The sequence below is a fragment of the Canis lupus genome, chromosome 16 (genome assembly GCF_003254725.2).
Source record: "Canis lupus dingo isolate Sandy chromosome 16, ASM325472v2, whole genome shotgun sequence".
NCBI classification, from domain to species: Eukaryota; Metazoa; Chordata; class Mammalia; order Carnivora; family Canidae; genus Canis; species Canis lupus.
This window is the reverse complement of record NC_064258.1, coordinates 2,871,918-2,893,129: the sequence shown is the minus strand read 5'-3', so window position 1 is coordinate 2,893,129 and position 21,212 is coordinate 2,871,918. Positions and strand designations below refer to the sequence as shown.

General features: G+C 40.2%; 1 protein-coding gene across 4 annotated transcripts in view; it reads left to right on the top strand.

Annotated features, from left to right (window-relative positions):
- Positions 1-21,212, top strand: part of CNTNAP2 (contactin associated protein 2) — a 1,981,926-nt gene that overhangs the window by 1,215,827 nt on the left and 744,887 nt on the right. For all 4 annotated transcript variants that reach the window (XM_025433996.3, XM_035700120.2, XM_035700122.2 and 1 more), the window contains one exon: positions 3,514-3,620. In XM_025433996.3, coding sequence (XP_025289781.1) covers positions 3,514-3,620 — 107 coding nt within the window. The remainder of the gene's footprint in view (positions 1-3,513; positions 3,621-21,212) is intronic.

Sequence of the window (21,212 nt, the reverse complement as noted above, 5' to 3'; positions counted from 1 at the left end):
AGAGTCTGGATTTAAGACTAAAATCATAAGTAATACTAATCCATACTTTTTGCAATTAAAGGGATGTTTTCTCCAAACTTCCTTCAGTCCCTTGGTAAAACTTTTTGGCCATCACATTGCTCCAGTGCTTCAGTGGATCAGCCAGCAGGCTCTTACTGAGGGTGGATGAGGCACCTGTCATGCTAAGAACCATTAAGATAAAAACCCCTAAATGCAGAGTCTCACGGTTTAGAAGAGACAAGATGCTCAAGCAAATAATTACTAAACGTGATAACAGAGTACAGGACCTATGCAAACGGTTTTATGGGATATGGGAGAAGAAATAAACAGGAAGTAAGAAGAAAGATCAATTCGCATTTTGTTTTGCTTGGTGACTGCTCCCAACATTTAAATATATATATATAGGGATCCCTGGGTGGCGCAGTGGTTTAGCACCTGCCTTTGGCCCAGGGCGCGATCCTGGAGACCCGGGATCGAATCCCACGTCGGGCTCCCGGTGCATGGAGCCTGCTTCTCCCTCTGCCTATGTCTCTGCCACTCTCTCTCTCTCTCTCTCACTGTGTGCCTATCATAAATAAATAAAATAAAAAATTTAAAAAAATATATATAGTCATGAGGGATTAGGGTTCGAAATTACATTTGAACCGATTCCACTGGGAAATAAAACACACACACACACACACACACACACACACACACACACACACAAAAGAAATAAAACACCTCTCCCCATTAAGAACTAAATGCCAGTAATCAGCATAAGGATAGTGTCCGTTTCAAAACTACAAATTATAGAGAACAGGCATTATAAAATAAAATATTAAAATCCCACTGAAATAAAATATCACTTTTAAAGAAATCCTTAATACTGAATTTTAGGAGTTCGCAGTCAATCTCACTTGATGGTGATATGCTTCTCATGTGTGTGTAAGTACACAGTAGTCTTTTTTTTTTTTAAATCATTGAGAGGTGGATTTTCTGCTTTGTGCATTATTTAGAGCACATTTAGATTCCAACCTGGTTTTCCCTTGCAACTCAGTACACTTCTGCACTCCTTCCCCCTGAATTAATTGATATAATGAGCTGATGTAAATTACTTTCACTATTAGGCTGAGCTAATATTAACCCACAACCATTTAGAAAGTAAATATACCACATAAAGGCATATACATACTGAATTCCGAACTGAAGTCTCAAGGATTTTTTTTTTTTTTTTTTTTTTTGGTTTGCCACAATTTTGGAGCATCTGTCCCATTGCTTCATCCCATGATCTGGAGAATCAGGACGGTGGGTAGGAATTCTGCAGAGGGGCCTGTGCCTGGGTGCCTGTGTCTTGGCCTGTGCCATGGTTCTGCCCCCCTGTCATTGCTTTCTCACTCTCCCTGCTGGGAACATTTCCAACATGTTAATTATAAAAATTCAGCTCTCCTTTTGAGGCCCTGGGGAAATGCTCTAAACTTTTTACTTATTTATATTCTACTCTTTATTTATATTCTATTGATAGCTACTCTACTATCCATATTCCTGTAGCCTTTCCTATTCCTTTGATGAGTCATCAAACTGCCTGATGGTATATTTTGTGTGAATCTTACCTCCCACCTCCACCCAGGTTAGAAGATCTTTGGAGAAGGACCCTCTGAGTAGCCTTGATAACACCAAGTTCAAATTCGCATGGAATATAAGTGCCTTTTTACCATAGAGTGGATTTTTTACCCCACACCGTGATAATCCAACACTGTGCCTTTGCTTGTGTTGTATTTTTCCTATAATAATGCTCTTCCTCTCAGTTTCTTCTCTTATAATCCTGTCTGGTCATTGAGGCTCTACTTGAAAGCTTTATGGTGTGCCCAGAATCTACGTATGATCCCTCATGTGTAACTCCATTGTGCATTATTTGCCCTTGATTATGGCATGTCTCATTTCCACCTCACATGATAGTTTTCACATCTGCAGAATATTTACTTTTGTTGGCTGTAGAGGTCTTGCAATCTTACTCATCTTCTGCTTCCCGTGGTGTTGTGCACATAGCAAGTGTTCAACAAATGTCTGTTGTGTGAGTAAAGGTTTGCAAGGAGTTGTAGAGGAGCAGCGTTCCTATGTGTGACTCGGAGGTTCCATGACAAAGGAGAGTGTGACTGATGGTAAATCAAGAATGAGGGTTGGCACATGTTGTCTCTGAAGCAATTCCTCCCAAATTTTGCAGAGGGAGGCTACCAGGGCATTATGACTAAGGGATCCCCTGCAGTATGGATCTCTTATCAATTGATTGCCTGTGGCCCACTATTATAGATGCTACTGTTTTATTTATTTTTATCTTTTTAAAGATTTTATTTATTTGAGAGAGAGAGATAGCGCACAAGCTGAGGGAAGGCCAGAGGGAGAGGGAGAAGCAGACCCCCTGCTGAGGAGGGAGCATGATGCGGAACTCAATCCCAGGCCCCTGAGATCATGACCTGAGCTGAAGGCAGACACCCAACTGACTGAGTCACCCAGATGCCCCACTGTTTTAATCTGGGCGGACATTTCCGTTTTACAGATTTTTTTATTAAAATCTTGAAATCTTTTGTGAATGTTAATTCTTAGCAATACTTTTATCGGTGAGCCTCTTTACCAGGACTATAAAGAATCAGGTTGTGGGTAAGTGGCAAAGTGGAATTGGTAGGAGAAATAAGGGGATAGGACCAGGAAAAAGGGAATTGTGCCCTGGAAGCTATGGTCCAGATATTCATGGCTCCCATATGTTGCCCCTCTGTTTCCTTCCTATTAATTATCTAGTTTATGAGCATTACCTCCAAACCTCAAAACTACTTATCAGATAGCTAAAATTACTCCATTTTTAAAATGAGAAACTGATATTGAGAAAGGTTAAACTACATAGCCACAGTTGGTTACATAGTAAATAGAAAAACAAGGATTTGAACACAAAACTTGCATTTTTCCTCTATATTATTCTTGGTGCTGCTTTGGGTAGATAACCTGGCTTGCATTGCCCAGCAGGGCATATGGGGAGACATACAGAAGACTTAAAAATATTTTCTTATAAGACAAATATATTCTCATTCCTGTTGCCATGACATTTCAAAAACTCAAATTCCTGTGAAAAACTCAGTGTTACCCCTTTTTGACTCGATGTTGGCCTTGTTAAAGAATAGGGTGGGAAATAAAATGGCTGATCTTCCATCTTTACCAGGAAGAAATTCAGCTAGTGCCTTTGTTTTTGTGGAAAGGCAAAACAAAATGAATCTGTGATATGCAAATGAGCCTCTCCACTGTTTGTTAATTTCTACTGTTTACTCAAAAATGGGAAACACCAGGCTTGTGATACATCATCTTTTGTGCGCTTGGCACCTTCCATCATGGATCATATTAATCTGCTTAAACTAACAAGGATTAATTGCCTTAGTAAGTCAACCTGGCATTGAAATGATATATTGCCCAGACAGCTTGGAATTTGGCCACTCATAAATCTCATTCGTGTGTTGGTTTATTTCTGTTTGTCTCTTTCTCTGACAGATGTGTGCCCAATCACTGTGAGCATGGCGGGAAGTGCTCGCAAACGTGGCACAGCTTCCAGTGCACTTGTGAGGAGACGGGATACAGTGGGGCCACCTGCCACAACTGTGAGTGCCCATTCCTCTCACCCTCCCCTTTAATCGCCTAGACCCCAGGTCTTCAGCAACCTGGGAAATGCACCCTCTAATCACTTGATTCTAAAGAACCCAGATTTTGTTGTTGCTTCCTCAGAACAGTACTGTAGTTGTCAAGATATATTCTCGCGTGCCTAATGACCCAAAAAGAAGGACCAATGTTCCATAAACATGGTTGGGATTGGAATGCTGATCTTGGATTTGCCTCTGTGTGTCTATGCCATGTCTGGATAGATTGTTTGGGATTTTGTTTTAGTTATAATGTCTCCAATTGGATTCTCATTTATCAGCTCATCCGAGAGACAGAGTGTAATTTGAACATTTAGTGTCTGGACAATAATTGTCTCATGCTCTATCATAACTATTTGGTCACATTTTTCAAATCAGAAAAATAAGTTAGAAAGTAAAGTCCATTAAGTTGTTATATCTAAAATAATAACACCAGAAGGCAAGTGTTTCTAAATATTGAAAGTAAAACGTGGCACGCAAAGAGGATTAATAAAACACAGATGTGCCTTGTTTTACATAACTGATTTATAATGAAAAGTTAACATTTATATTTTTGTAATTCAAAGAATATTTTTAAGTGAATGTTAACTCTGTAGTTGTCATGTTAATTTTCCAAAAATTCATGGTTGTTTACAAAGCCCTTTTGGAAATAGATTTGCCATAAAACGTATAGTTGAAAGAAGAAGTTCATCTGTGTGTGTGTGTGTGTGTGTGTGTGTGTGCATGGTGTGTCTGCATGCATGTGTGTGCAAGCATGTGTATGCATATGTGTGTAGGGAGAGAGGAAGGGTGAGGGAAAGAGAAAGAGGTCCAATTTTCAGTCTCCTCCCAATATGCTGGAAAACTGAAAATCTAATATCTAAACCCTATAATTATACAGATTTCTTTCATTCACTTCATTTTTAGGAAACAATACAAAAATATTACCAGAGAAGCATTCTGGGGATAATAAAAATGTAGTACAGCCCTCTGAGCCTTTCATATAGTTACTTGCAGCAATGCACAATAAAAAAAACTGTGTTTGGAATATAAGACCTCAACAAAGAAAAACGTTTGTAATTTATTGCATTTATTTTGGTTAGGAAGGTGTTTAAAAACAAGAGACAAAAATGCTCCTTAAAAAATTAACAGTAATAGAAGATGTATAAGAAAATAAAAATAGGCACTAGATTAATTTTTGGTAAAGTATTTCCATACGGGAATGTGAAAAAGTATTTTAAGGAGTGAAAAACTAAACTGATACTGAAATTAGTAGAATAAAGGTATCATAACTAAAGTTGCTCCTTGCCAATCGCATCAAAATGTTAACTTTCAGCCTGTAATAGTCATTATATGATAAATGGTGTTTGGATTAGGTAACTTAGATAAAATTTCAAACCTTCACTCCACCAATGTATTTATATATTGTGCTACAACTACCACCTTTAATGATTAGAGAGCTTGTTCCTGAATATGAAAATTCTAACCAAAGACAAAGAACAAAAAAATCGGTGCTGGTTACCAGGGTTTCCTAACTCAGTGCCCACTCAATATTGAATTGAAAAAGCAAACTATTCTTTTATTTTCATAACTGCTTCCTTCATTTAAATACACAGCAAATAAAAATAAATTTTAAGAATATTAAATTTGTTTTAAATTTAAATACATGCTAGTGGTTGAATAGTTGAGTTTTTGGTATTTTTTGTTTGTTGGTTGGTTGGTTGGTTGGTTGGTTTTTTAAAGAGTAACAACTCCAACTATTAGAAATGCTCTCAGAATACTTAGGTCTGACCCTAGTGGCAATCTCTAAATGTAAAAGAGGGATATTATCTCCTCCCTTGTGCTCATTCCTACCTGTTCAGTGTTCTACTTTTGTTTAAAATTCATTTTAACATAGAAAACCTGATCTCTTGTTGTCTTCTCTGAGTGAGGCCAAAATCTCGAAAATCAAGTGTGTGCATAAAGAGAGATTAGAGGGCCATGGTGACATTGGCCTGAAAGGCTTCAGTGACATTAATTGGGTGTGAGAAAATATTTACCTTGTAGCTTATTGAAGGGTATATGCTTCCAAATAAACTGAAAGATATGATATACCACTTAGTCACTCCCATGGATGAGTTAAAAATTGGGAGGGGGGGGTCTGGTCCAGCATATATTAATGAAAAAAATATAATATACGCCGTTCAACTTGATACAGAACGAACAATGTTGCACTTTTACTTAGTGACTGCATGCATAGCAAGAGCATTGAAGTAAGAAGAAATTGCTTCTGATGCTAGCTATGAGGTTATCATGCTGGGTGCCTTTGTAGCAAGTCATTTGACTTCTCGTGGACTTCCTTTATTCCTCTTGATGAAATGGCTACTGAGGTCTCTTATAGTTCTAAAAGCCAGTGAGCTGAGACTTCCAGTTGCTTTTTTTGTGTTCTCTGGTTTTGAATTTTGTTAGCGTTATTAAATATTTTGCCTCATTATTCCCAGCAGAGGACCAAGGATCCCTTTAGAAAAAAAAAAAAGAAAAAAAGAGGAGTTATGGTCATTTTATAATGGTACTACTTTAAAAAGGTAAAAAACAGCTAACTAAAACATAGAGCTTGGCATAAGTAAATATTTCCTAGAGCTTTAAACATTACAATTAAGCTACTATTTCCATACATTTTCTACTCTGGTCCTGCTTGGTCAAGGTAAGATAGCTATTTCTCAGGAGAGGGATGATCATCCAAGCTAGCAGCTGGAGTCCAAGATGGAACTAGGAAGCCCTTTTTTTGATAGGTCACACCGCCTGAGTTTGAACTTGGCCCTGTCTCTTACCAGTAACCTTGGGCTACTTCAATGAAATGCGCGCAGTGACCCCTGTCAAGACATCCTGAGATTAAATGAGTGGTTTAGGGAAGACATAGAAAAGAGCTTTAGCATATATTAGTAATCAGTAAATTTTCACCAATTCATACCTTTCAGAGCAAACATCCTTTGATCTGAACTTCTGTATAGTAATTGTCCACATTCCACAATTTGTCAGTTAATTTCATGCTGCCACTCATTGTGTCACATCCATAGCAGATTGTGTTTGAAGTGAATGATTTCCATAGGGTTTTTTTTGGAAGAATCGAAGAGGATTACAAGTAATCTGGATGTGTCCTAGGCCTGTATCTATCTATCTGTTGGTCTGTAGGGCTCAGAGGGTTGTCATTACAAACCACTCTCCTGAGGAGTCGTGATGTCACCCTTTGGATAAGGAAATGCCACAGAGAAAGCCAGAGGTCAGATCACAGGAAAGGGCAAGCCTGTGTTTATTCTTCCAAACATTAAAAAGTTTAGTTTGTGACCAAATGATGCAAATACATTAAATTGTTGCAGTTTTATACTCTTTAGATTTTCTTATGCAGATATTCATTCTCAGGGAATGGACTGCTGCTACTGACTAGTAGCATATTGAAACTTAAAATCGTGACAAAGACGTGTTGAATAGTTTATTTATCTTTTATGTTGACTTATCTTCATCCTCTCAAAAGTGTAAGAATGTGTCTTTCTTGTGAGCAAAGCTTCATGTTTATACTTACAGTCTTTTCCTCTTCCTGGTGCTATCTAGACAATTAGTCTCCAAGCTTACTTCCCAATACTTCAGATGCTCTTTGGGATCTCGTTACCATCTCATGTCTTCCACAAGTGTTCCTTACACTTCATAATCATGGTGCTTGCTCATTTACATAAATTAAATACAAAGAGCAATCTCTTATCTTAGGGCTTAGTAGACATTTTTTTTTTTCTCATGATGCTGGATCCCATCTTCAACCCCAGTCATTCTACATATGATATTACTCTTAATTGGAACTGCCCTAAAAATCCCCAGAATATTCTCAATAATATGAAATTGTTGGCTGTCTTCACAAGCAAGAGGACATAACAGTTATAAGCAATGTTTTGGAGTGGAAATGTATATAAGAATTATTAAATACCAGATCTTCATCCTGTGAGAAAAATCTTTTTCCAGATTTTTGTTATTAAAAGAGAGATTTTCACCTTGCCCAGATAAATAAACCTTGTTTCTAGAGGTAGGAAGAGGAGATAAACTGGAAAAGCTACATAGATGTCTTCCAATTTAATAATTTTAAAAAATAAATAATAATAATAATTTTAAATTATGTGATTTCTGAGTTCTGAGATTATTAATAAGGTACTGATGTTGCCACACGAATGCAAAACTTAAATTTTTACTAGCCAGTGTTAGAGGAAAAATTGAAATTGAAAAGGACAGTATCCTACATCCTGTAGTCTGGAGTTATTACTCTGTGTCCATAAATTTGTAAACCATAAATTACACTGCACCTTATTACTGCACACATGAAAAATACAGTGGATTTCAGTAATGCACACCATGTTATTTATAATCCATTATACTCATAAGTAATTGAATTCAAAGCATAATTTTTAAAAGGAAATGAATCCTACCTGCTTATAGTCACACTAACCTAGAACATAAACACCTAGATTTATTGGCAGTAAGAAATTTGGTGCTTCCATCTGTTTGGAACAACCACAGACTTAGGCATCAATGAAGACAACCTGGAATTTGAGCGTTGCAACCCCACCCCCCAACAAAAGAAGTGTCCACTAAATAGAATCATGTCCTTAAAGAATTGGAATCCATCTCTCAGCTATAAATTCAACTGGCTTATAAGGACCTCCTCAGAATGGCTAGGTTATTTTTTTTATATTTTATTTATTTATTCATGAGAGACAGAGAGAGAGAGAGAGAGAGAGAGAGAGAGAGAGGCAGAGACACAGGCAGAGGGAGAAGCAGGCTCCATGCAGGGAGCCAGACGTGGGACTTGATCCCGGGTCTCCAGGATCACTCCCTGGGCTGAAGGCGGCGCTAAACCACTGAGCCACCTGGGCTGCCCAGAATGGCTATTTTTAACCTGGTTTTTCACCATACATTTCCTCCCTTTCTCTCTTCTGGTCTCCTTGGCCTCCTTTCAGTTTTTCATGCATGCCTATACCCTTGCACTGTTTCCACTCCCCTCCTACTGCCACACCACAGGACTTTTGCACATCCTCCCTCTCTCCTTTGTCTGGTATATTCCTACTCAACCTTCAAATTTCAGTTCAGTAGCTACCTCCTTAAGAAAGTTTTCTGTAATCCTGTAATTAGGTCAAATTCTCTTATTCTCAGATATGTCTTAGCACCGGTGATGATTGCGATTTGATATTTATTATTTGTGATTCTTTAATACTTGACCATAATATCTGAGATAAGATGGTGCCAGGTTCTGTTTACCATTTTATTCGCAAGGCCCACCCAACATATATTATGTGCTCAGTGAATGCACACTGAATCAGTGCATGAATGGCAAAGAATGTAAAAAGCATCAATACCTTTTTAAAAACCAATGTCCTTTATACAAATTCATGAATATAGTGAAGCAATGAAGAAAGAGAATAAGTTAAAGGGACAAAAGGAAAGCAAGAGGAGGGCAGATAATAAAGGGAGAGTTAGTGGAAGGCTGAGAGGGTAGTGATAGTAGCAACAGCGGAAACAACCACAAGAGGTATAAAGTTATAAGAAATTATAGGAGCAAACAAACTTGCACAGTTGAAATAATCATGAGGAAAACATTGTGCCATACGTGTTAAGGCACATTCATTAAAGTGACTTATGGGGGATACGTAGTAATGGTCGCAAAGTAAGTTCAGTAACAAAATGGTATCTCCAATAAGAAAGTGCAGTCAGCTAGTGTACTGGATGGTTGTATGAGCTATTCTAGAATAGATGCAGATACATTTAAATATAGATGAGTGAATGACAAAAATTGAACTGGTGCAAAATTCGAAGATGAACATAATCCTTTCATTTTTCGTGGAATATCATGTGTACATTCTTGCTATTTGAGAAAATTACAGAGAAGGAGAAGAACTCAGAATTTGAAATTCATTGTCCTGATGTCAAATCCTCAGATCCTCGGGCTATATAGCCAACTTTCTTTTGCCATCAGCTGAGTTTTCTTAGTTGTAGGACAGTAACTCTGTCCCAAACCTATAAACCCTCTGTTTCCTGAAACTCTCTTAGCATATTAGCCCAAAATTGACTTACACCCATAAAGGGTGAAGTCAGCACTTCCAGGACATGATGCTGCCCTCTCGTAGCAACAAAATGAGAAGTATTGGATTTAATCCCCTTCCACCCACCTCCTTTTTTTTCTTCCTCTTCGCTGTCTTGGCTTTGTGTTTGGAACAATCATATAACCTCTCTGAACTTCCTCTGGAACCACCAATGAAATACTGTCTCTTAAAGGGTTTTGTAAATTTAGAAAACATTTGGTATCATTTTGTAACTTTTATTGTACCACTAAGTCTTTAAAAACAGCGAAAGTTTTGTCTGATTAGAAGTAGCATCAGGTTAAGGAGCACTGATATAGTTGATTCTCAGGAAAAGATCAGAGGGTGCCTCAATATTTAAGCCAATACTCACTGAAAAGATAAAAGGCTTTATTACCAAACATAATGGCTACACATTCTGATTTACATTCATAGGGCGAATCTGCTCTTTCTTTTTTCTTTTCTTTTTTTTTTTTTTTGAATCTGCTCTTTCTAATCTAGACACAGCATTAAGTAACTAGATTGTGCTTCTTTGTTATCAAGTGAACAATTACCAGTCTCCCAATTTTACTTCCCTTTCATCCTTTGCATTCTTATACCATGACCTACTTCAGATGCTCAGTGTGTCTCTGTTATTAAGGAATGGATACTTTGTCATTAAGGAAGGGCCCCAGAGCACGACCACGGGACATAGGACACATAGGGGCTATACTCCTACCATCACTTATTCGCTTTTTGTCCGTATTTCACCAGTATGTTGAGAGTGGACTCCATTCTGCTTGTGGGATAGATGCTGGAATGTGGAGAAGAGAAATAAGAGGGAAGGATGTAGTGTTAATAGCTCCCTCCAAAGAAGTGTATCCTTTCATTTAAAAAAAGTAAAACCCCTTAGGGGTGCCTGGGTGGCTCAGTCAGTTAAGTGTCTGACTTTGGCTCAGGTCATGATCTCAGAGTTCTGGGATAGACCCCAGAGTTGGGAAGCCCACTTATCCCCCCGTGCTCTTCCCCCCTCCATGCCTGTGCGTGCTAGCTCTCTCTCAAATAAATTAAAATCTCTTTTAAAAAAATAAAATAAAAGCTCTTATAATCTTAACTCATTTATGTATCTTTGGCTCGTTAGGATTGTGAACTGAGGATAAATTGTCCTGTATGCTTACCTTTTATGGTCTAAGTTGCCACTTTTCATTTTACGAAAAGTGTGGAAATGTAATTACTTGGGAAATTACTTAATTTCCCACAGATTCTTTGTAATTCTAAGCAATCGTTTCATCTTTTCAGATTATATCGTCAGATTATCTATTTATTTCTGCTTCTTTTTCTTACCAGATAGGCTGGGAGAGATCAATCGAGTGAGCAGTAATCGGCTCCAGCACAGTGTTTGGTGGGGGAAGTGGTTTACAGTGGACTGTGTAGGATAACAGGAACAATAAGCCCTTGTTTGGCAGTGTCTATTCTCTAGATGAGAAGGTCACCCTCTCACCAAAGCTGAAGCATTTGGGGAAAAAGGGAAAGGACAAGTGGTGTCACTTCCTGAAATCACACTGATTTACAAAAAGAAACAATAATCCCAGCAGCTCCTACACTCACATTTTCACCTGGCATCTGCAGATAGAGTGAGATGGAGAGACATGGGAAAGTGCCACCTTTGTAGAAACGTTGGAAGGGGATTTAGAGGCCATTCTGTCTTTCAGCCACAACCAAATAAATTACATTGGATTAAAATAGTACAGGTCATTTGGAGAAACACAGCCCAAGGACCTTTACATTTTCTAAGGCAGTCCAAATTTCAAATTAATCCCTTCTTTTATGCCTTGCTTTGGAAAGATGGCTAAGATTAAACCTAGAGAGAAAGGATTTCATTTCAGTTTTACAAAGACTTTTTCAATAGTTTCAAAAATATATCTTTCTCTTTGAATAAAAAGCCTTTGCAAAAAGTTGATCTACGAATGCATATTAAAAAGCAGCCTGCCATAGAGACGAGCCATGAACCTGTGAACTGCACAGAGGCTATAAAATGCCAGTGCTCCGTCTCATCTCCAGGGAGGTGACATTGTTCATTAAACTCCTGGTTGAATCCCAGTGACTGTCTCAGCCAAGGTTCTGAGCAAAGAGAAAAAGGAATAGAAAACACTCACCTCTACACCTTCGCCAAGTTCGGTTAAGGGAGAGAGAAGATAGAGGGGAAGCCTGATTCTTGGCAGATAAAGGACACTTCAGAGAGTTTTGTATCTACTCAAAAAAAAAAAAAAAAAAAGGAGAATTAAAGTTAAAGATAGTATGTACCTCTCCTTTGTTCCTTCCAACATCTCCCAAGTCAAAGGATTTCTTGCTTTCATATTGACATTAGTCACTGTGCCCCTCCTGTCAGTCTTTGGCTTTACAAATTCACACTTTAGGATTACCTCTAATTCATAGATGGGCCCGATTCATTCGATGATATAATATGTCCATTTCGTATGTAGTGCACTCTGTGGATCACAGAAATAGAGGCAAGAACCTGCTTCTTTTTGAGGTAGAGACACTGGCAAAAAAAAAAAAAAAAAAAGGAAGACAGACAAACAGGGAGCATTAATATGTCAGTAGCAGGTAATGTGCTGATGTGCCCAACTGGTACAAAGGCCAGTATGTATAACATGGGAGGGAGAACAATGTGGACCAAGGTGGATGGGGAAGGGTTCCAGGATCAGCCAAAACCTGGCAAAGCTCTTGCTTGATTGGTTGGGAATGAAGATTGGAATTGATGGGGGGAGGGATGGGGATGGGACAGCAGAGACAAAGTTTGGGAGCAGAAGGAACCATGGGCCATGGAGAAGCACGCTCGTGAAAGGGGCCCGCCTCTGGAGCCCACAAACTGTCATGAGAATGCTCGTTCAGATTTTTACATGTCTCATGAAACTGGAAAAGTTTTAAAACCCCTTCTGGGTTCCTATTTGAGTGCTGTGCTGCTGGAGCCAGGATTGTTAAATATTCAGGACTTTTGTAGGCTGGTTGTTAAGGCTTGGGCGTTTGAACCAGCTATAGCAGGAGGATTTACCCCATGGAAATGAGCAAGCCCAACAAACCCAGACTCTTGCTTGTAAGGCTGGTTTACCAGAATCCTGCTGCCCTGATTCATTCTTAATTAAGCAAGAGCTATAGTATCTGCCTACGCACCTTGTTGTGTAGGATACCGGGAACGTGTAAAATGCCTAGCACGGTTAGAATTAACACAAATGACGCTCGAGAGATGACAGCTACGGTTTCAAATGTAATGTTGTGAAGAGATTGGTCTCAGAGTAACGGCAGGATGTCGGACAGGTAGGCGTCCTTCACTACCTCAGCACCGAAGCATACTTCAGGCATGATTCCTCATCACCCGTGTTTACCACAAAACAACTTCACTTTTGTTCTTTAGAAGAAAGAGTTGAGCTCCTCTCACTACATGAATCCATAAATGACATTAAAGTCTTCCTTAACACACTATTGGCTTATGGTTATTTCTGAGCTATGGGGGACTGGTAAGATCCTGGAACAATGTGCAGGGAGCATTTATGAAGGGCCATTGGGTGATGTAGTGTCATTCAACTGTCAACATTTCTTTTACCGAAGGTGACAGAAATGGCTTTTTGTTAGTAGGTTTGCCTCAACTGTTTAGAGTATAATCTAAGGTAACAGCTGACCAACAATTAGCTCAGTGAGGATACAAAACTAGTTTTAAGATTGCTTTATGATTTTAACCTAAATCTAAAGAATGAGCAGCTTTCTCCTGTCAGGATCACCTCTCATCTGTGACTCAGCTCTGTCAAATCCCTGTTTCTTAAATTAAAGATAACACTTGGTTTGGTTTGCTAATAAGCTCTCTAAGAATACAACTACCTGTAATGAATCTAGTGATTTTTATTTTTTTCACTGTTCACTTGACAAAAACCTGAAGGTTGAATGATTGGTCTCTGTTTTGTTTTTTCAACATTGTGCATGGTGAACAAAGAACTATCTTCATTTCTTTTGTTGTAATGACTGGGTTCTGCTTTTTCTTCCCTCTTTCCAAGCCCTCCTGGCAAAAGAACGAATAGTTCAGATTGTTGGGATCTGGAATGAAAATGTTGATCTACCCAAATAATTCCTTCTGTTATATTTGTTGTAGACAGCTAATGCCACTAAAGGCAAAAGTTTCCCATGGAAATTAAAGCAATTTCCAAGGAAATTTTGCTGGTTCACATTTTTTAAAGAGTTTTCACATTTGACTGCTTTCAAATTTTAGTATAATATTTTATTTGAAAATATTTTACCTTAGCCAAGGGCAAATGAAATACTATAAATGGATTTGACTAAAAAAAAAAATACAATCTTCATGTAAAGCAAGAGAAAGGTCTAATGGTTTGCATCTCCTTGGTCTCATTATATGATTTTGTTCCAAAGCTACCATGGTGGCTCCCGCCTGCAAAATATGCCTAACCTATTCTTGAAAGACCTTTCTTGCCATCACAGATGCCAGCACCAAATGCCAAAGTTGGCACCTACAAAATCGCTGTCATTACTCATTAGCAGGCATCAAAATGTCCTAATAATACCTTTTGCCACTATCCAGTCCTGTGGAGACATCAATTAAACGTGTCTTGCTTGCCAAGTCATGTGACCAGCTTTCACTATACTAGATAAAGCCAAGTGAGACCATCCGGGTAGACTGGATAAAGAAACACCTTGAAGAGTTTGGCTGAGGAAAGAGAAATTCTTTCCATCCGTGTTACTGCAATGGAATTCATAACTCTAGAAAATGTGTTTTTCCTACCATATGGCTGTCTGTTGCTCAGTTGCCCTACTTAGAGAACAATCGAGTGTTCAATGGAAGGCATGTTCCCACTCAGAAAATAACCAACATATTAAGACTTCTTTATGGTTTCAGTGACCTAGATATAGATTTCCTGAACAAATAAAACCTGAATTTTATCAGGCCAGATTGAGTACCTGAAGCTAGGTAAACGGAGCAAGCTTTGTTAATTCATTGTCCAAAAGGATTATTTTTCCCTCCTTTGTATAAATTCTTTAAATCAAGCTGGTTTAAGTATGTGAGAGAGAAGAAAGCATCCTGAACTCCTGCAGGGGAGAGAAGATCACGATGCGGCAGCTCTGGGAGAGGAGTATGGAACTGCACGTTTATTAGATGCCCTTGGGACGGCAAGTAGGAAAGTCCAGACAGCAACACTTGCTTCCATGTTACTGGTGGGAGCATCTACTACCCTATGATCACCGCCCCAACTCCCCAGACCTGAGCTATTGCAGAAAATCTCCTGCTGTCTTGGCTGGCCATGTGGCCAATTAGCCACGAAGCCGGTCATCCCGAGGGTGCTGAAGTGGAACAGAGCCTGGGAGAGGGAGCAGAATCAGTGATGGGTGACGGAAGGGCAGTGATTGCAAAACGAACCCTCATCAAATCCCTGCTGCATCCACTGCTTGGGATATGCTTTCCACCATTACCGAGTGAAATGGAGAATCAGATCTGTGATGCAGCCCTCACTTTGCCTCAGTACCCTCGCCACAGCTCCACTGCGTAGAGGGCATCCTCACTAAGCTCACCTCTGCAGCCTGACCTAGGTGTGGGGGCCAACAGGTGTCTTAGAAATAAAAAATAATGGTACAGAATGATTCACTGGGCTGGAATAATGTGGAAGACAAATGTATTGAGAAGCCATTGAAATGCTATTAGCAATCACAGAAGAGTTTATTAATAGAAAACATTTCCCCATATCTCCTACACGTATAGATCAGATGCTGAAAGAACTCGCGCATAGTAAAAGCATATTTGTTGAAAGCCCAAGTAACTTGTTCACCATATAAAAATGTCTAAGGGATTTTGAATCAGGATTCAGTCTGCATTCAGCCACTACTTTTTTCTTTTTTTTTTTTAATTTTTTATTGGTGTTCAATTTACCAACATACAGAATAACCCCCAGTGCCCGTCACCCATTCACTCCCACCCCCCGCCCTCCTCCCCTTCCACCACCCCTAGTTCGTTTCCCAGAGTTAGCAGTCTTTACGTTCTGTCTCCCTTTCTGATATTTCCCACACATTTCTTCTCCCTTCCCTTATATTCCCTTTCACTATTATTTATATTCCCCAAATGAATGAGAACATATAATGTTTGTCCTTCTCCGACTGGCTTACTTCACTCAGCATTCTATCTTCACCCTAAGCTTCCCACATACCACCTGTCTTAGATGAGATAAATGAACATGAGGGCCTAAACTCTACCACAGGTGGTACCTTAGCCAAGGAGTGGATTCTCTTTGACACTTGATTAACATCAATTTCACACATGATCATAAAAAAAATTAATCTGCACAAACTGTAATTTTCCTGCTGGGATCATTTAGATTCCAGCAGTCTCTGTATTAATTGGGTTTAAGCAAACTATTTCCATTGCGCTTCTTTAATGAGGATGCCATACTGGAGTCTTGGGGAACTTCTTGCTTTTCAAAAGTGCAACAAATAGAACTTCGAGTGGTTGGGAAGATGGGCTTGCTATCAAAAATCAAGGCAAATATACGGAGTTTGAGGAAGAGCAACGTGGTAGATATTTTGAGATCCTAATGATACACTAGTGTGTTAAGATTAGAGACCACACCTCAAAAAGATAAATGGATGCCCTGAAATGTTGCCTTTTGACAGTCTTCTTCTCGGAATATCTGCAGCCACTCCATTTTCCTGAATTTTGTCCCGATTCCCATTCCCAATATGTGGCTACCTGCCACTTTTCAACCAAAAGAGGAAGACTGTAAGCAGGGATGATGGGTGGAGAGAATACAGAGGTGGCTGTTTTGCGACGTGGCCCTGACAAGTTGATTATATGTTGGGAGATGTAGTAGAGAAGCCATGTCCCAGTTGCTGACATTCGTCCCCATGGATGTTCATAACCTGACAGCAGCTGCCGTGGGAGCGCGTTAGGGAACCTCAGAGAAACCCAGAGGTAAACGTTCACTTGCTCATGGGTGTGTGTGAACGCAGGTGCTTCTGAGGAGTCTCAGCGCCAATTAATTACAATCACCCCATTCTGTAGAGACAACATAAAATCATTTTAAGGTGTTTTGAAACTTCAGGAAGAGAGTGCATTTATTTTAAAAATTTGCAGTTCAGACCTGTGATGTAGTAATATAAGTGTCTGTGTGTGCATATACCATCTGTGTGCTAGGTAGACTTTACCTTATGAATCAGAAAGGTCCATTTTCTATTTATTTTATTTTATTAAAGATTTTATTTATTCATGAGAGACACAGAGAGAGGAGCAGAGACACAGGCAGAGGGAGAAGCAGCCTCCATGCAGGGAGCCAGACGTGGGACTCAATCCTGGGTCTCCAGGATCAGGCCTTGGGCTGAAAGCAGGTGCTCAACTGCAGAGCCACCGGGGCTGCCCAGAAAGGTCCATTTTCAAGGCACTTTTGGTTACTGGAAATGTGTCCTTTGCTACCCAATTTTGGATCTGATTGAATATGCATTACACACATGCACACACGGATGCAAACTTGAAGCAAGTGATCAGAGGCTGACTTTTTATAGGCTAACTCTTTTGACTTGGTTGCTCGTCCATAAAACACCAATGCCATATACAGTTCTCACACAGACTTCCCTCCTCTCTGCAAAGGATGGAGACCCAAACGCTGCAAAGCTCGCTGTGGGCGCCTGGCTCGGAAACAGTTCTCTCAGCACTCTCCTGACATTATTAATGGCCCTGATGTACAAACCCAGAATAAAATAGAATTAAAATCCAAAGTTAATTTCAAGCTCCATTAGAAATTAAAGGTGTTGGGAAAGAAATCAATATTTGCCCAGTGCAAAATGACTAAATTCAAAGCAATTAATTCTATTATTTTGTAACTTCTAAAAACTATAAAAGACCTTCAAACTATAAAACGTTGCCGTGCTCACACATATACAGGATATGTGACTAAAAATAATGACAATGATTTCCAGAAGCAACATGCAAAAATCTATTTTATTACTTTGTAGCCATACCATGTAGTATACACACTAAAATGTGTGTCTTAAAATAGAGCCAATTATTCTGTACAATCTGTGGCTATTTCCAGCAATTACCAACTCTCAGCTGTAAATCTGGGAGGATTTAAGGGGCAGGAACAATGCAAAAGAGCAAAGAGATTTATGTAAATGGAATAAATGTATCTGTTTCCTTAATTTTACTTCCTCTTTCTTCCAGCTTCTTTTTAAGTATTGCTATAGATTAACAAACAAATGACCTTAAAACGCTGTAGTTCTAACTAGCACAAAATATTTTGCGACCTGTAGGGTTGTAGGTCATAACAAAATGTTAAAGTAACCATCAGCAAGAACTTTTTCACGTCGGAATCGCTGCCACTACTTCCCTGCCATGCCTTTTGGGTTCAGACCTTGTAATGAGGATGTGTCACTTGATCCCTCCCCATGTGGAGAAGAAGCCTCATGAGAAGGGGCTCTGGCGTCAGTGACCATTTCGGCATCTGGGGCGAACGCCCATAAAAGGTAATGTGGGGCAAACCATTGCTTTGCTTAGGAAACATCATAAGGCTTCTGGTTAAATCCTCCTCTTCTGGTGATAAAAACAGTCAATGTGATTAAGGCTTAATAGTGATAGACAGGGGGGCGCCTGGGTGGCTCAGTGATTGAGCATCTGCCTTTGGCTCAGGTCATGATCCCGAGGTCCTGGGATCAAGTCCTGCATCAGGCCCCCTGCAGGGAGCCTGCTTCTCCCTCTGCCCGTGTCTCTGCCTCCCTCTGTGTGTCTCTCATGAACAAATAAATAAAATCTTTAAAAAAAAAAAAATCAATAGACACGCAGCCAGGCCCCCTGGGGCCACTCGAAGACTTGTCCACAGGAGCAGAGGGAGTAGCCGCTGACAACAGCCTCATTCTTCCAATGGCTAATATTCAACTCCTTGACTTTTGAAAATGTTACCTTGCTTCCTGTGACACTTTGAAGGAGAGTGGGTGCTGGAGTTAGACAGCCTGGGGTGCCAGCCCCTGTCAGTGCATGTGCTCCAAGGTGGTGACTCAGCCTTCCTGGTCCTCACTTTCCTCTTCTGTATAAGAAAAATAATACTTAGCTAGTGAGGTTTCTTCTTTCTTTCTTTCTTTCTTTCTTTCTTTCTTTCTTTCTTTCTTTCTTTCTTTCTTTCTTTTCTTCTTTCTAGAATTTAGAATGCAGGTGAAGTGGATATTCATTACTCTGGACACCACGGGCCCTCACCTGGGGTGGCCCATGGAGCTGCCCTCCTGGGCCTTCCCTCGCTCTCTGCTGTCAGCCCCGCTCTGGGACACCTGTCACAGAGCTCACAGGCCAACGTCAGGGGAAGGCAGTAATAAAATGTCACATTAGAATGCAGAGCTACGGAGATGGAGTAGGAATGGAGTGACAAGTGTTTAAGAACTGTGACTCTTTCTGCACATTGCTTGTGAGTGCATCCAGGTAGTCCGGGGATGTCTTCCCTCACTCTCTCCCCTCCTGATGCTGGGGGAGCTCTCAATGTGGCTCCCATCTTCCCAGGCCATTGAACCTGCTCTCATCAGTGACTTCCACGTTGGCCAGTTGATGCTAATCTATTTAAATGGGGCTTCTGAGTTTGCTTATTGCTTGCTTGCTCCTTCTAGCAGTTTCCTTTGTTCTCTGAGGCTCACCTTCTTCACTTTGGCTCTGTTTGATCGGTGCCCTCATTTCCAATCTGTGTCCCACCTCACTCTCCAGCTTAGTCCTCAGGCTTCCCTTCTCACTTGTATACCTCCCCTGAATGCCTCTAACCACGTCTTCAACTTCTGTTTACATGGTGAAAATTCCTTCACCTGTATAGCTAGTCCAGAACATTCTGCTGGATCCATTAAACTGCCTAATGGACAGTGACTGGCACCCAGTAGGGACTTAATGAATATTTGTTGAATGTGTGAACATCCCAGTATCCTACATGTTATATTCATCTCCTCATTCCACCTGCCTTGCTCGTCCTCCTGTCATACCAAGGCACCTGAATGACCCATTGCAAACCGGGTCACTCGAAAACCCCCATGTCTGATCAGTCACCGAGTTCAGCATGTTCTCCCACTGGGATATCATCTGTGCCCCACCTTCCCCTTGGGGGCTGTGCTGAGCCCTGGCCCTCCTCACTCCTGAGCAACTGCAGAGACCTTTCAGTTCCTGGCTTTGGAACCTTCCGTTTATCCTCTGTGTATCTGCTGAACTGCAATTTCAGAAGAGAGAATCTGGTGCCATCACTTATGAGGTGAAAACCATTCAGCAATTCTTTAAACTTGTTCATATAAAATTTGAGTAAGTTAACATCACAGGGCGTTGCATGGTCTGGTTTCTGCCTGTCTCCCTGTGGTTCCCTACACCTCTCTCCCTTTGCTCCAAGCACTCAGAGCATGTTAGAATGTTCTGTACAAGCCTTTGCAGAGAATGCAGATCCTCCTCTTCCCCCTCTGGTTAATTAACTTCCAGATGTTCTTCATTTCTCTGCTGAAGTTTCATTTATTGCAGGGGATAGTCTGTCATCCAGAGTCTGATTTAGACCCCAGCCTCTGTGCTCCCACACCATGCTGCACCTACCCTACCAAAGAAATAGTCATACAGAGTCACCGGATAATTGCAAAAAAACAAAACAAAACAAAACAAAACAAAAAAACAAAAAACACAATGTCTAATTTGGCTTTTTATACCAAATCAAAGGACAGGACTAATGCAATAGACTCCCAGCATTGCTTGTTATATGATGCATGAGAATCCTGTGTGTGCCCAAATGGACGCGCCCAGCATGACTTACTGGAGGGATGTTTGCTTGAAGGAAAGTTGAGGACTTGCGTTGCATTTTCAGGCTTCTCTTTCTGTGCCTCTTTCCTCTTGTATTTTTCCTTTCTAACCTATGTCAGATAAGCACAGGTCTGATATCAGGGCGTTGGGAAATTTGGGGCAGGAGTGGGATTCAATCACTGTCGTTTTCCCCATCGGTTATACTTTGAGCTAGTTTATATCTAGTTATGAAAGGAAAAATGAGACTCCCGGTTAAAGAATTTTGGGGCAGAAAAACCTACTGCTCCGTGCTTTCTTCCTTGTAGAGTTAGCCTTTACTATAAATTTAATCCTTTCACACTGCCCAGAATGTGTTCAGAGATTTTTCTCTGCAGATTATTTCATCTGGCAGTTAATTCCTGGGTACTTCTGGGAACTGAAGGGAAGAGGCCTCTGAGCTGCAGTCACTGAACTCGGAGACACATTAGTTCTGTGGATATCTGGGTTTGGTTTGGTTTTCTCTAAATCAATGATTTCTTAAATTTCAGTTTGGAAATTATCTGAATGAATCTATAAAGGACAGTTTCCAGGACACCATTCCAAAGGTTTTCTGATTCATAAGAACTGTGATGGGCTCAGGGAATCTGCATTTTCACAAGCTTGACTTGAAGATTCTAGAATATTCTAATGCAGATGGCTCATACCCAGTGGGAGGAGGCAGTGACCTTCCCTTTCATT